An 11,239-nucleotide genomic window follows, 5' to 3' on the forward strand; every position below is an offset into this window, starting at 1 on the left:
GTCCGTGAGCTTTGGCGAAACGAAGAAGAGAAGGAAAAGGATCGGGGCGGGAATAAATGAAAAATAGGAGAGGGGCCCCTGTTGACTGGTTTCCGGTGTTGGGCAACCGTTAGAAGCAGGGCGAGGGTTCTGCACAGGCGTCCTCCGTCGTCTTCTACCGAAGGCCGTGTGGTGTCACGGTGAGCGTGGCAAAACCCGGAAAGAAGAAAAGAAGCCGAAGGAGCTTGGAGAAGTACGAAGGAGCACGAAGGAACCCGAAGGAGCTAAAAGACCCTCCTCGCCTCATGCACCTCCTCCTCCTCCTCCTCCTCTTCTTTTTCCTCGTCGAAGGCAGAAGCAGCCCTGCTTGCGGCCACCACCGTATGTATGCTACGAACATACATCGAAACAAAACTCTCCTCTGTTTTTCTCTTTCTGCCTCTCTATTATGTTCCACCCTCCATTCTGCTCTCTTATACTCGCCGTCTATCGTCTCTTACACGTTGTTATGGCGAACTACACCAGCGACAGGCTCGAGCATTTGTCGCTGACAAATGACACTTGCTATACACGAGTTCAACGAAGAAAACGAAATTAAGCTCGCTTAAGACTACCGCTTACGTTGCGACGATGATATCTTTCTATCGTGTATTCCGTCGTACTATCGATTCCATAGAAACGTCTGTCGATGCACGTTTTCATCTACCTCGGGCTATCGGTCGAATCGTTTCGATTCTCTGTTATCTGAAACGTATATACATGTTTCTTTCTACTCCGACAGCATTAACATACTACATTACCATACACGCGTCTTACCACGCATCGTATTTGCGCTGACTTTGATCCTTGACAGTTTCGTAACGTATATTCCCCTAGATCCCATCCGAGGCCGATACAGAACATTTTTATTTCCCTCAGTCACTCTGTTGCTCCTGCTCTTTTCTTCCCATTATCTTTCCTCCTCACAACCTTCGTCCCGGCACTAGTGCCACTTCGCCCCTTACTTCATTCTTCTGTTCCCCCTCGCTGCCTCTCTTTCCTTTGCACACAAAACACGCGCGCGCGTGTGTATGGCTCTGTACGAGCACCATCTCTTTCTCCTCGACGATTCTTCGTTCCCATAATGAACCGTACGACGTGGTTCGTGGTTAAGAGCAAATGGACGTAGCAATTTCCCCGTCCCATTAATAATACTTTTAGCGGAACTTGACCCTCTAAAGTATCGAGTCAAGTCCGACCGTCAAAATCAATTTTGACTTTACTTTTTTTCTTTGCATCGAAATCGAAGCACAACGTTTCCCCTTCTGTTTCGATATCATTATACGATGCATTATCGAAGCAAACGTAAATTACGAAACCAGGAAAACTCCTTATCTTCGCATCATGGTACACGATACCTTACGTATACATTTATGTACTACGTAGGTACGTCTTTTGTGCGTCGTTGCAGACATAGTAGTATGTATCACGAGAATCGCGGGAGCAGATGTCAGCGGCTCTTTTATGGCGCATCGATCCAACTCGAAGTATATTTGCGACAAGATCGGTGCTTTACTTTTCCGGTAAAGTGCAAGTAAATTGTCGTCAAAGAATGGAAAAACGAACGGAATTTTAATCGAGAGACAACAGGATTCGTTCGTCCGCTTGCGTCGTTTACGCGCGAAACAAATTGCCGATTCAATCTTGGAAATGAATTATTTATTTTCTCGTTTGATCGACAGTGTTACGAAACTTGCCACCCATACTCGGTATCGCGAGTATCGGGGCGCGAGAGTCGTTCACCCTCAATTATCGTTTCGCATCGTCGAAACGGTCCCTCGTTTCAACGTCGAACGCATTCGTTTGCTAATAAGGAGGCAAAAGGAGCAAATGCCTTGGAATTAGAGAAAATAGTCGATGGTTTTCTGACGGAAAGGCAAGGCGGACGTTTCACCGATAAAAGTGAAATGTTCGATTTGCTTTCACTCCGTTGGCAAATCGTAAACAACAATATAAATATCTCGAGGAAATTACAGTACACGCCGTGTTTTCAGATCTCGCGTCTCATCGCTTCGCTGTATATTGTACTTCCTTTTCTTCGCTCCACGCTATCAATCAACACGCTCCTTCCCTCTCGCGTCTTCGTTTGCGTACAATTTCCTCCCAGTCACGATACACTCGTGTACGTACATCGTATAATGCTGTACGCGCGAATCGCAACTTCGCGACTAATTTATGGCGAGTTTGCGACGAGAAAAGCAACACGACGTGTTACGATGTATCCTAATACGGTGGACGGGGCAGGAAGATCGGCCACGATCGGTTAAGCACGTACGGAATAACGCGATGCGAAGCACGCTCGTTCGAAATCTTGATCGACGACGGATTTAATCGTTTAATCGTTCGAATATAATCAAAGACAGTCTCTGATTAAAAATATGACATATTTTACGTAACGAATGCCCGTGATAGCGTAGCGTTAAAAGCGAATGCATTAGAGCTGAAGTAATATAGTCGATTATCGAGGGACGCGTCGAAATACGTGGTTGACCGCACCGCTTTCGCACATACTTGCCATCGAACGTAAAACCGATGCGTCGAGCGACAGGTTAACATCGTTGATATTTGCATTCTATGAAGTTTGGAAGGAAACAAGAGCAAGAAATCGTGTGGCGCGCTGCTACTCCGAAATAGGCGGAGCCAAATAACGGTCGATACGAAACACCCCTCGATGGAACGACACCCATCCTCGCGTACTACTCGACTCGAGTCGAGTCAAGTCGAGTCTCCCCCGAGTCCTCGACGTCTCTTCATCTTCGCCTCGTCCCTTATCAGCCTCTATTTCCTTCCGTTCTCTCGATTCCCTTGCTTTCCCTCGGCATTTTCTCCTCTCCTATCCTCTCCGCTCCCCCAGCCATATCGCCCCCCTTTCCATCGCGAAACTTAACCCCGGCTTCTCTGCTCGCTCTTTCGACCTACCAAACGTTCGCGGTCAAAGAAAATATCTTTATCGTCCTTTCTAAATACCGTCGCAGCCCGGAAACTCGTGCTCGAACGCTTTATCGCGGACGAGATGGTCTTTCCCGCGAAACGAAGGAGAAGAGAATCCGTAACAAAAAAAAAAACGAATTACACAATCGTAAACGATTACGATGTTAGTTACGAGTTTGGTATGCTCGAAGCGTGAGCGAAAACCACCCGCTGTCAACGAATCGATATCCGGATGGGCGTGGCCTTGTCGATCCTCGCGGATGCTATTGCTAACGCGGAATCTCTCTCTGTGCGGATTTTCGCGCTCAAAAGATTTAGTCTGTTGCAAACTTGGCACGAACAGACTTCGATTCGATTCCCGGTCGAATGCCTCGCGATCGAATCTCGGCCCGCGTTTCCAAACACGAAATATATGTAGATTTTCCACCCCTCCTCGTGTGCTTTCTCCGCCACTTAGAGGATCTCGCTTTCGAACTCGACCATCGACGATCACCGGTTTAAATTACGAGGGTAGCTCGTTCGAGGGAAAAGAACAACTCGGTAAAAAAAATCTCGTCACATTTTTCCGCCGGTGGGGTGTTCGCGTAACGTCGGGAAGGGCGTCGAGAATGGACTATACTGTATAATAGTGGCCGCGAAAAGTTGCAGGGGCGAAGGGGAGAACGTAGGGGATGGGGAATAGTAGGCGAGGAGAGAAGAGTATTCGCAGCATGTGGTCTCGTCAACCCCGTTGCTCGACTCTCTCTTTTCACTCGCTTCTCCCCTCTTGTTTCCTTTCTATCTTCCATCTACCTTCGCGCACCGATTTCGGTACTCTCGTTCCCGTTTGCTTGGACTAAATTTCCCCCTGGGTTCAAACTCGCTTCCTACCGCACCTACCCCTTTTGTAAATACTAATTGCTCTATACAAACGTCCGAAATGTACTTAACGTTCCCTTTCTTGCACGAGAACGCCCCTCGCGGATGTAACCTTATCCTCTCTCTAGCTTCTCGTCACTTTCCTTTTCCTTTTCCGCCGTCTATTTCTTATGTTTACTCGTCACTCGTCGCGCGTCGTTACGCGTGGCCCTTCGCGCTACGAAAAACGGAACGTGAAAACCTTTATTATAATAGAGAATAGACTTACCGAAACGAGGGTATAAAAAGTGTGGCGGATCGCGGTACGAATACGAGCGAATTTTAAGAAGAGTAAATCCGCTTAGCGCCAACCATAAAGGGAAACAAACGGGTTGACGGATAATTTCCTATTTCCGTTGACCGTACGCAGGATGATCGAAATTTTACCGTCGTTGGATGTTCAAGATAAACGAAACGAACGCGAATCTATTTACCGTTGCTGTCTACGAACTGTCCGGAATAGAATGGAACAGAAGAAAACGGAACGGGATGAAACGAATCGGTTCGCTCGTATTCTCCGGTTTTGGGCAACAAGAGGTGCGACACGATATATCTGTGTGCGAATATCTGCTGCAAGAGAGCCTAGAGTCGAAGCCGAAACCAGCTATACGTATAGCCGATTTACTCTTTGATTCCAAGTTGAGGGGTGTAAGAGTCGTGGGAGAAAAGTCAGCGAATATGCAACCCCTTGTACATATGTACGCGACAAAGCTTTCTACACCGTCGGTATCATCAGCATCGACCCTTCAGCCGCAATGTTACTGGACACACCAACCATATATGTACCACCTAATCGCTATAACTCTTCTTTTCCCTGTTCGTATCGCTATCTCTTTTTTCATATAGCTACACAAACACTGTTTGTCGATATCCTACTCGAGATGCGACCAGTTTTTCCATTTTTCTCAGGTTTGTCTCCACAGCCGTCGAAGAGACGAACGAATTTAATCGTTCATGAATTTCAGATCAAAAATCGAAGTTACCGCGATACATTCATCGGACACCGTAGCTAGAAATTTATACCGAAACGAGAAATACAGATATTAGATTACATCCGAGGATTCGTTATAAAAACAGAGACATAAAAATGATAACGTTAACTGAAACAATCCTTTAGGTTAGAATTTTAAAATCCTTTTAAAAACATGACTACGTTCGACTGATTTTTAAGAAAACACTTTCATCTGGAAATATAAAATCATCGTCGAGGTAAACTAACAAAAAATTCATGATATGTAACGAATACGAGATCGTATGTGGCATTTATGCTAACTACCATATGACTGTGTTTCTATCATGTGAGGTTACGTTTTCTATGCGGTAAATTCGAAACTACAATATTATATAGTACGTGTGTACAATATGAATTATAGTAATTTATGCGATTATTAAATTACCGTTCTACTGTTTTTTGTTATTTTATCGAGTATTTGTAGTTTATTCCAAATTTATTTGTAACTGTTGCTAACACTTATGTCTTCCAATTAGCAATTACCCAAATCATTAGAAGTTCTTGTGTTAATCATTTTAGGAAGAAGCTTTTAGAACTTTTTACTAATATTTTACGTGTTCAAAATTAAAAGTATGTTTTGTATCCAGCGTACGAATGCCCATGACATTCTATATTAGGAGATTGTCTCCTGTTGTTAGGAGACATAAAATTTTCATTGTTATTATTTTGTGATTGTTGTATCATAATCTTTTGTTAACTTATTTGCTAACAAGTTTGAGATGTTGCGACGATTCAGTTGAGTACAAGCAATTTGGTTGCTTTATTAGACATTAGGTAGTTTGATAAAAAATAGAGGTATCTTTCGGAATGAATAGGTTTTTGATACCAATTTCAAATTTGGTAGTTATGGAATCTGATCGATCTTACATCTAACAAACATAGGCAGGAAACCAATAGTGTTGTCGACATCTTGTTCTTTTACTGGAAGTAAGATATCACAGACGTGCCAGTAATATAGCAAGGGTTTATCTTTTAGAATCAAGAGAGTCTATACTTTAGTATCCTCCATCGTGATATTGGCAAAAATTGGAACTGAAATAAAACCCATGGATAACCCAAAACTTTCTAGCACGTACCATTGAATGAAAAATGTTTTGAACGTAATATCCAATCTATTACATTTATGAATCCCTTTTCTAGGATATTTATGTTATTTTCTATTAGATGTAATTTATTTTAATTTTATTTCTAGGACAAATAAGTTTCTTGTCGTGTATATTAACTTGTAAACTATTTTTTAAGGAACTTATTTGTCACAAGTTCTTTATGTCAGGGTCCACCGGCGCCACAAAATTATCTTAAAGTTGTTATATGTATAGTTGCTAATACCAAAAAAAGTTCAGAGAGCAAAAGGTTAAGCCTCTAACTGAACCCGCTAATGCGACATACATATACCGAAAGTTCTTCGCACGAAATTCTAACCTATTTTCACATTCGATCCCATATCTGTGTTTTCTGTCGGTGGTAAAAATAAATCTGTATTTTTCAAGTTCTTTCTATCCTCGACCCTTTTCATATTATACTCTCTCCACTCCGCCCACCTATCTATTCCTTCGTGCATTTATTGCCAAATATTCTAAAAGTCCCTTTTACCTTCGTTCCTTTCTTTATCGCCTGTCATACTTTTTACCTCGATATATACACCACCTTTCCCCACCCTCGTTTCCTATCTCGCTTCCCTCCGTTTTACTCGCCACCCTTTTCTTCGCTTGTTTCGGTAATACCCTGTATAGAAACGCACGCATACCCGTGCACTCGGAAATGAACTCGGGCTCCCGCCTTCGTCCTTTGCCCTTCGCTATCCTTTCGTCTCTTCGGTGGTCTCCTGTTAGTTTCGCTAAAAGCCTGACAAGGTTGTTACGTATAGAGAAATTCAATATAGCCGTTAATTCTCAGATACTTGTATCTACGTGATTGCCACAACCTCCTCTCTTTTACTGCAATAACTTATTACCAAAGAGTGTGTGACACGCAAAGTGCAACCGTGTAAGAAGAATTGGAGATTTCAATGTGCGAATGCGAATGCGAATGCGAATGCGAATGCGAATGCAAATTAGTAATAACAAATGAAGAGTGGGTTCAATCGCAACAGGACGAAACAGAATGAATGTTGGAAAGGTGTGTTGGTGCACCAACTACCAAAGGCCATAGTTACGTTACTGAATGACTACCCTCTAGCGGTAGTCTTCGGTGAGTTGCTAGGATACACCCCAGGTTCGAACCCCTACGGTTCAGCTACCAGTGCCCGCCCGGCTACTTTTCATTGCATTTCTAAGAACATGTGTATGGTATTAAATCGAACGAAATCCCTATACTAAATAGTGTCCTTTTTGCATCAATCTCATCAAATAGTTCGTAACATTCTAACACGAACACTGAAAAAACCAAGTTCAGTTTAGTAACGATCAGTTTTTGTTTTTTCTTTTCAGCTTTAACAAATAAACAGAAGAATGTAATCAATCTGATTATGTAAATATCATATTTAATTGTAAATGTAAAAATATAGTTTCGCAAGTTGTTCTTCGTTAATTGTTCTTCGGGACAAATGGCTTTGTCGCTGAGAGTGAAGTCGTAATTGCTTTTACGCGAATGCAATTATGGAACTTTAACGATGACGCTAAGCTCTTAATTGCGTTTATGCTCGAACGAGATACCTATGTAATCGAGGAAACAATAGACAGAGAGTGTAGATCTTGGTGCTATAACGTTCTTATTCTATGTGTTTCTCATCCGTCTTCGCGCCTTACGTACTATACTATATCGTATTTCATATACGAATAAGCAGGCACGGTCTTTGTATGATTCATCTATTACCAAATAGTTAGAATCGTTCGTCGAAGCGATAGAATACAATTAAAAAATATAATTACAAACAACCCTTACCGTTTTTGTGCAAAAACCGGAAGTTGCTTTAGGTTTTTGAGTGGCGACATCTTTCGTATTTAACGCTAACTTTCCTTCCAGACGTGTACCGGTTTACTCGGCAACCGGTACTAACCCTCGACATGACACAAAAGCCACTTTATCACACACTAGAAACAACTGTTTCATACTCGTATTATCGAGAGACGACGACGATTTAACGAGAACTCGCTAAAATTCACCGACAGTAGACGTTTTAAACAGAACTGATGATAAATACACGCACAAAATGGCAACTCACGAACCAATCGTTTCAGCTTGTGCGTTTACAGGACTGCCGTAAACACCTCCAAGTCAAATTAACAACTTTACGTTCGAAACCTCTCTTTGACTTGCAAACATTTTAAAGAACGAATTCGTTGTTAAAATTATGTACATTAATTGTATGATAAAATCTGCTACTTGGCGTAACAAATATGCGGTATAAACTTTGAATATTATTCAAAGATACGTTGATGTTGACTAGGATTATTGAAATCCGGCAATCACAGGCCAAAGCGCCTCTAGTGTCATGGCCTTTTCCTGTTCACGCTCAATCTAACGAAGACGTGAACGTAAGTTGTATGGTAAGAAATTTGGAGGTTCGATGTATTTACCCGCCGGTCGTGCGAAGAAAAGTGATATTAAAACATTGGAAACACATAAAGATTATCAGTGATTTTAAACGCACCATATGGTCTATAAATTACGAGTTGAAGTGTTTCTATCGTACATGTGACCACATGGCCACATGTTTTCACGATTTTCATACAATTTGAATCAACAAAAGTTCCAAATAGTGGTTTTCGGATAAAATTTCGTCTTTAAAATAACTGTATCCGATACAAGGATTACTTCCATAAAAATTCTGTGATGTAACGGTACCTGTTGTAAATATGTGCTTCTGTTAAACAAAATTTACACGTATTTTTTTCTCTTATGTATATGTATCGTGTTGATTGACATCTGACACAAAGTACATTTCGTCTGTGTTCAGGAATTTATTAAAGAAACTGTTCTGGAAGTGTTTGTGTATTCGATGCTACGAAGTATCGAGAGATCAAGTTTTTTTTATTCAAGTTAGATATATTTTTGTTGTTGACATGCCTAACGAAGATAAAAGTTTGTCGCGTGGAAACTAATTGCCTGCTTCGCGTCGTTTCTCCTTGTTTCTTACATATCCTGTTTTGAAATTTGTTGGCGTAGAATCATTTAATGTACGAATTCCTATTTTACAGATAAACCATGGCCGACATGGAAACGTTCGATGATGTGGTACCCACCACGGCGACTTTACCAGTGACACTTTCTGCAGAATTGCCAGAAATTAAGTTGTTCGGTCGTTGGAATTGCGACGATGTGCAAGTCAACGATATGTCGCTACAAGATTATATCGCAGTCAAAGAGAAGAACGCAAAGTATCTTCCACATTCAGCTGGGCGTTACGCGGCAAAACGATTTCGAAAAGCTCAGTGTCCTATAGTGGAACGTCTCACAAATTCTTTGATGATGCACGGTAGGAACAATGGCAAAAAGCTAATGGCTGTGCGTATCGTAAAACATGCCTTTGAAATAATTCACCTCCTGACGGGTGAAAATCCTTTGCAGGTAATTGATATCTCACAATTTTATACCGTTATTATATATATATATATATATATGAAAAATAAAACATAATTTCATTCGATTTAGATTCTCGTGACTGCTATTATCAACTCAGGGCCTAGGGAAGATTCCACGCGTATCGGTCGAGCTGGTACGGTCAGAAGGCAGGCGGTGGACGTATCTCCGTTGCGACGCGTGAATCAAGCGATCTGGTTATTGTGTACCGGTGCTAGGGAAGCCGCATTCCGTAATATTAAAACAATCGCGGAATGCTTAGCCGATGAACTCATTAATGCTGCCAAAGGCTCGTCCAATTCATACGCGATCAAAAAGAAGGATGAACTCGAGCGTGTTGCTAAATCTAATCGATAAACACCTCTACTTGTGAAAACGTACAAATAAATGTTTTATCTTTAAAGCGATCTTATTATTACGTTCTACCTTTTTAATCGAGAGACTTTATTCGTAAATGCATCGGGTAAAGTACCAAGAAAATGTTCAGTACTAACAAAATAAATTGCGAAACGAAAATTAAAAGAAAATGTTTAAAATCCCATCGATTTTACAGCAAAGAACTGATGCAGTAAGCGACGAGCAATAGTAACGACAGAAGATTGCAAGTTGGAATAATACGTTTGGTAATACATTTGATGAGTAAAAATAAAAATGATGTTAAATGTAACGTTGAAATTGTTCCGCTATGAGGAAGACTAACTGAATTGTAGAGATACGAAGTAAGGTTATGTTGTTTCATGGTGGGAATTTAGGATACTAGCCAATCACACGTAGGAACAACTTTTGCACCGGTTCGACTCGAGTCCATCTAGGTAACTGTAATATAATTCAGTTCTACTGCACAAGCATGGCTTATCATGTTATTATAGACAGTTTTAGATGTAAATTTGTTCAAGGGTTGATCGCGTAATCGGGTTTCCTGCGGTCGGATAATATTTTTGATCATGGCGAAGGTATTAAAGAAGGTAATTCATCCGCAGATGTTGACAAGACGATAAAAACGTTTGGTAACGCTAAATTTGTCTCAAATTCGACCGTGATACAGAACATAACCAATAACATTCTAATTTTGATCGTTCGATCTTATTTTCTGATTTGACTTTGGCTTCTTTACATCCTAATGGTTGTTTCTTTTCAGACGACAGGATTAACGGGAATTGCCGTATCAAAAGATCCGAAATTTGAACTAGATAAACTTTACAGAAGAATTTTAAAGGTGTTGTCAACTTTACCGCAAGAGTCAGCTTATAAGAGAAATACCGAGAAACTTATCCGAGAGAAACACGAAGTCATTCAGCAGGTAATTTGAAATCTACAGAATATGGTAAACATCTAATACGCCGTATCTACAACATTGCAGACCAACGACGTGGCTGTTATAGAAGAAAAGATAGGCTGCGGTCAAGCCGAAGAAGTTATAATTCAAGCAAAGAATGAATTGGCTCTGGTAGAACAAATGTCAAAGTTTAGGCCATGGGAAAGGTTGATAGAAGAACCTCCGGAGAATCAATGGACGTGGCCTCCTCATAAATAATTTTAATTTTGTCACAGAAACTTGAACATGGTACTAAACGAGCAAATTGTTGTTTGTTTAGACAATACCATAGATTAAAATATACATTGTAGTTTCTATCGTTTATTTAATTGTATCCGCTTAACGGTACCCCGTAATAGAAAATAAATCTAGAGTTTGTTAATGGATTTTGCATCTTTGTCGGGTTCTTTTAATCGGTCGAACGTTGGGTTTTAATTAATCGAATTTTAAGTAGTCGAGCACGTTCGGTAGAAAAGAACGTTACAGTGTACGGCTGTTGTACATACATTTATTGTTCGTACGAGCAATGATACTGTAACAGAGGC

The 11,239-nt window shown here is 41.0% G+C and overlaps 3 protein-coding genes across 4 annotated transcripts in view; 2 read left to right on the forward strand and 1 right to left on the reverse strand.

Moving 5' to 3' along the window:
• LOC122398994 (zinc finger protein 608) overlaps positions 1-8,024 on the reverse strand; it is a 45,389-nt gene extending 37,365 nt beyond the window's left edge. Inside the window, exon 1 of the mRNA XM_043399283.1 lies at positions 7,742-8,024. The gene's annotated coding sequence lies outside the window, so the exon portion shown is untranslated. The remainder of the gene's footprint in view (positions 1-7,741) is intronic.
• Positions 8,025-8,262: 238 nt separating this feature from the next.
• LOC122399207 (40S ribosomal protein S5) lies at positions 8,263-9,782 on the forward strand. Of its 2 annotated transcripts, none has more exons than XM_043399709.1 (3): positions 8,263-8,334; positions 8,998-9,367; positions 9,452-9,782. In XM_043399709.1, the coding sequence occupies exons 2-3, from the start codon at positions 9,005-9,007 to the stop codon at positions 9,734-9,736; spliced, it is 648 nt and encodes a 215-aa protein (XP_043255644.1). In that variant the 5' UTR covers positions 8,263-8,334; positions 8,998-9,004; the 3' UTR covers positions 9,737-9,782. The 2 variants fall into 2 exon arrangements, with proteins under 2 accessions (XP_043255644.1, XP_043255645.1); XM_043399710.1 differs by having other exon boundaries at positions 8,276-8,346.
• Positions 9,783-10,185: 403 nt separating this feature from the next.
• Positions 10,186-11,080, forward strand: LOC122398846 (NADH dehydrogenase [ubiquinone] 1 alpha subcomplex subunit 5). Its single transcript, XM_043399081.1, has 3 exons — positions 10,186-10,344; positions 10,518-10,679; positions 10,740-11,080. Exons 1-3 carry the CDS (start codon positions 10,324-10,326, stop codon positions 10,911-10,913), a joined length of 357 nt encoding a protein of 118 aa, XP_043255016.1. The 5' UTR covers positions 10,186-10,323; the 3' UTR covers positions 10,914-11,080.
• The last annotated feature ends 159 nt before the right edge of the window (positions 11,081-11,239 follow it).

The sequence above is a fragment of the Colletes gigas genome, unplaced genomic scaffold, assembly GCF_013123115.1.
Source record: "Colletes gigas isolate AHSC1104 unplaced genomic scaffold, ASM1312311v1 Colletes_gigas_Sc00012, whole genome shotgun sequence".
NCBI lineage: Eukaryota > Metazoa > Arthropoda > Insecta > Hymenoptera > Colletidae > Colletes > Colletes gigas.

Bases quoted from the DNA above. Each gene is read 5' to 3' on its own strand.
- LOC122398846 (XM_043399081.1), top strand. From the start codon at position 10,324: ATGGCGAAGGTATTAAAGAAG. The intron at 10,345-10,517 runs GTAATTCATCCG...GTTTCTTTTCAG, and splicing joins TGGCGAAGGTATTAAAGAAG to ACGACAGGATTAACGGGAAT. The intron at 10,680-10,739 runs GTAATTTGAAAT...ACAACATTGCAG, and splicing joins AACACGAAGTCATTCAGCAG to ACCAACGACGTGGCTGTTAT.
- LOC122399207 (XM_043399709.1), top strand. From the start codon at position 9,005: ATGGCCGACATGGAAACGTTCGATGATGTGGTACCCACCACGGCGACT. The intron at 9,368-9,451 runs GTAATTGATATC...CATTCGATTTAG, and splicing joins CGGGTGAAAATCCTTTGCAG to ATTCTCGTGACTGCTATTAT.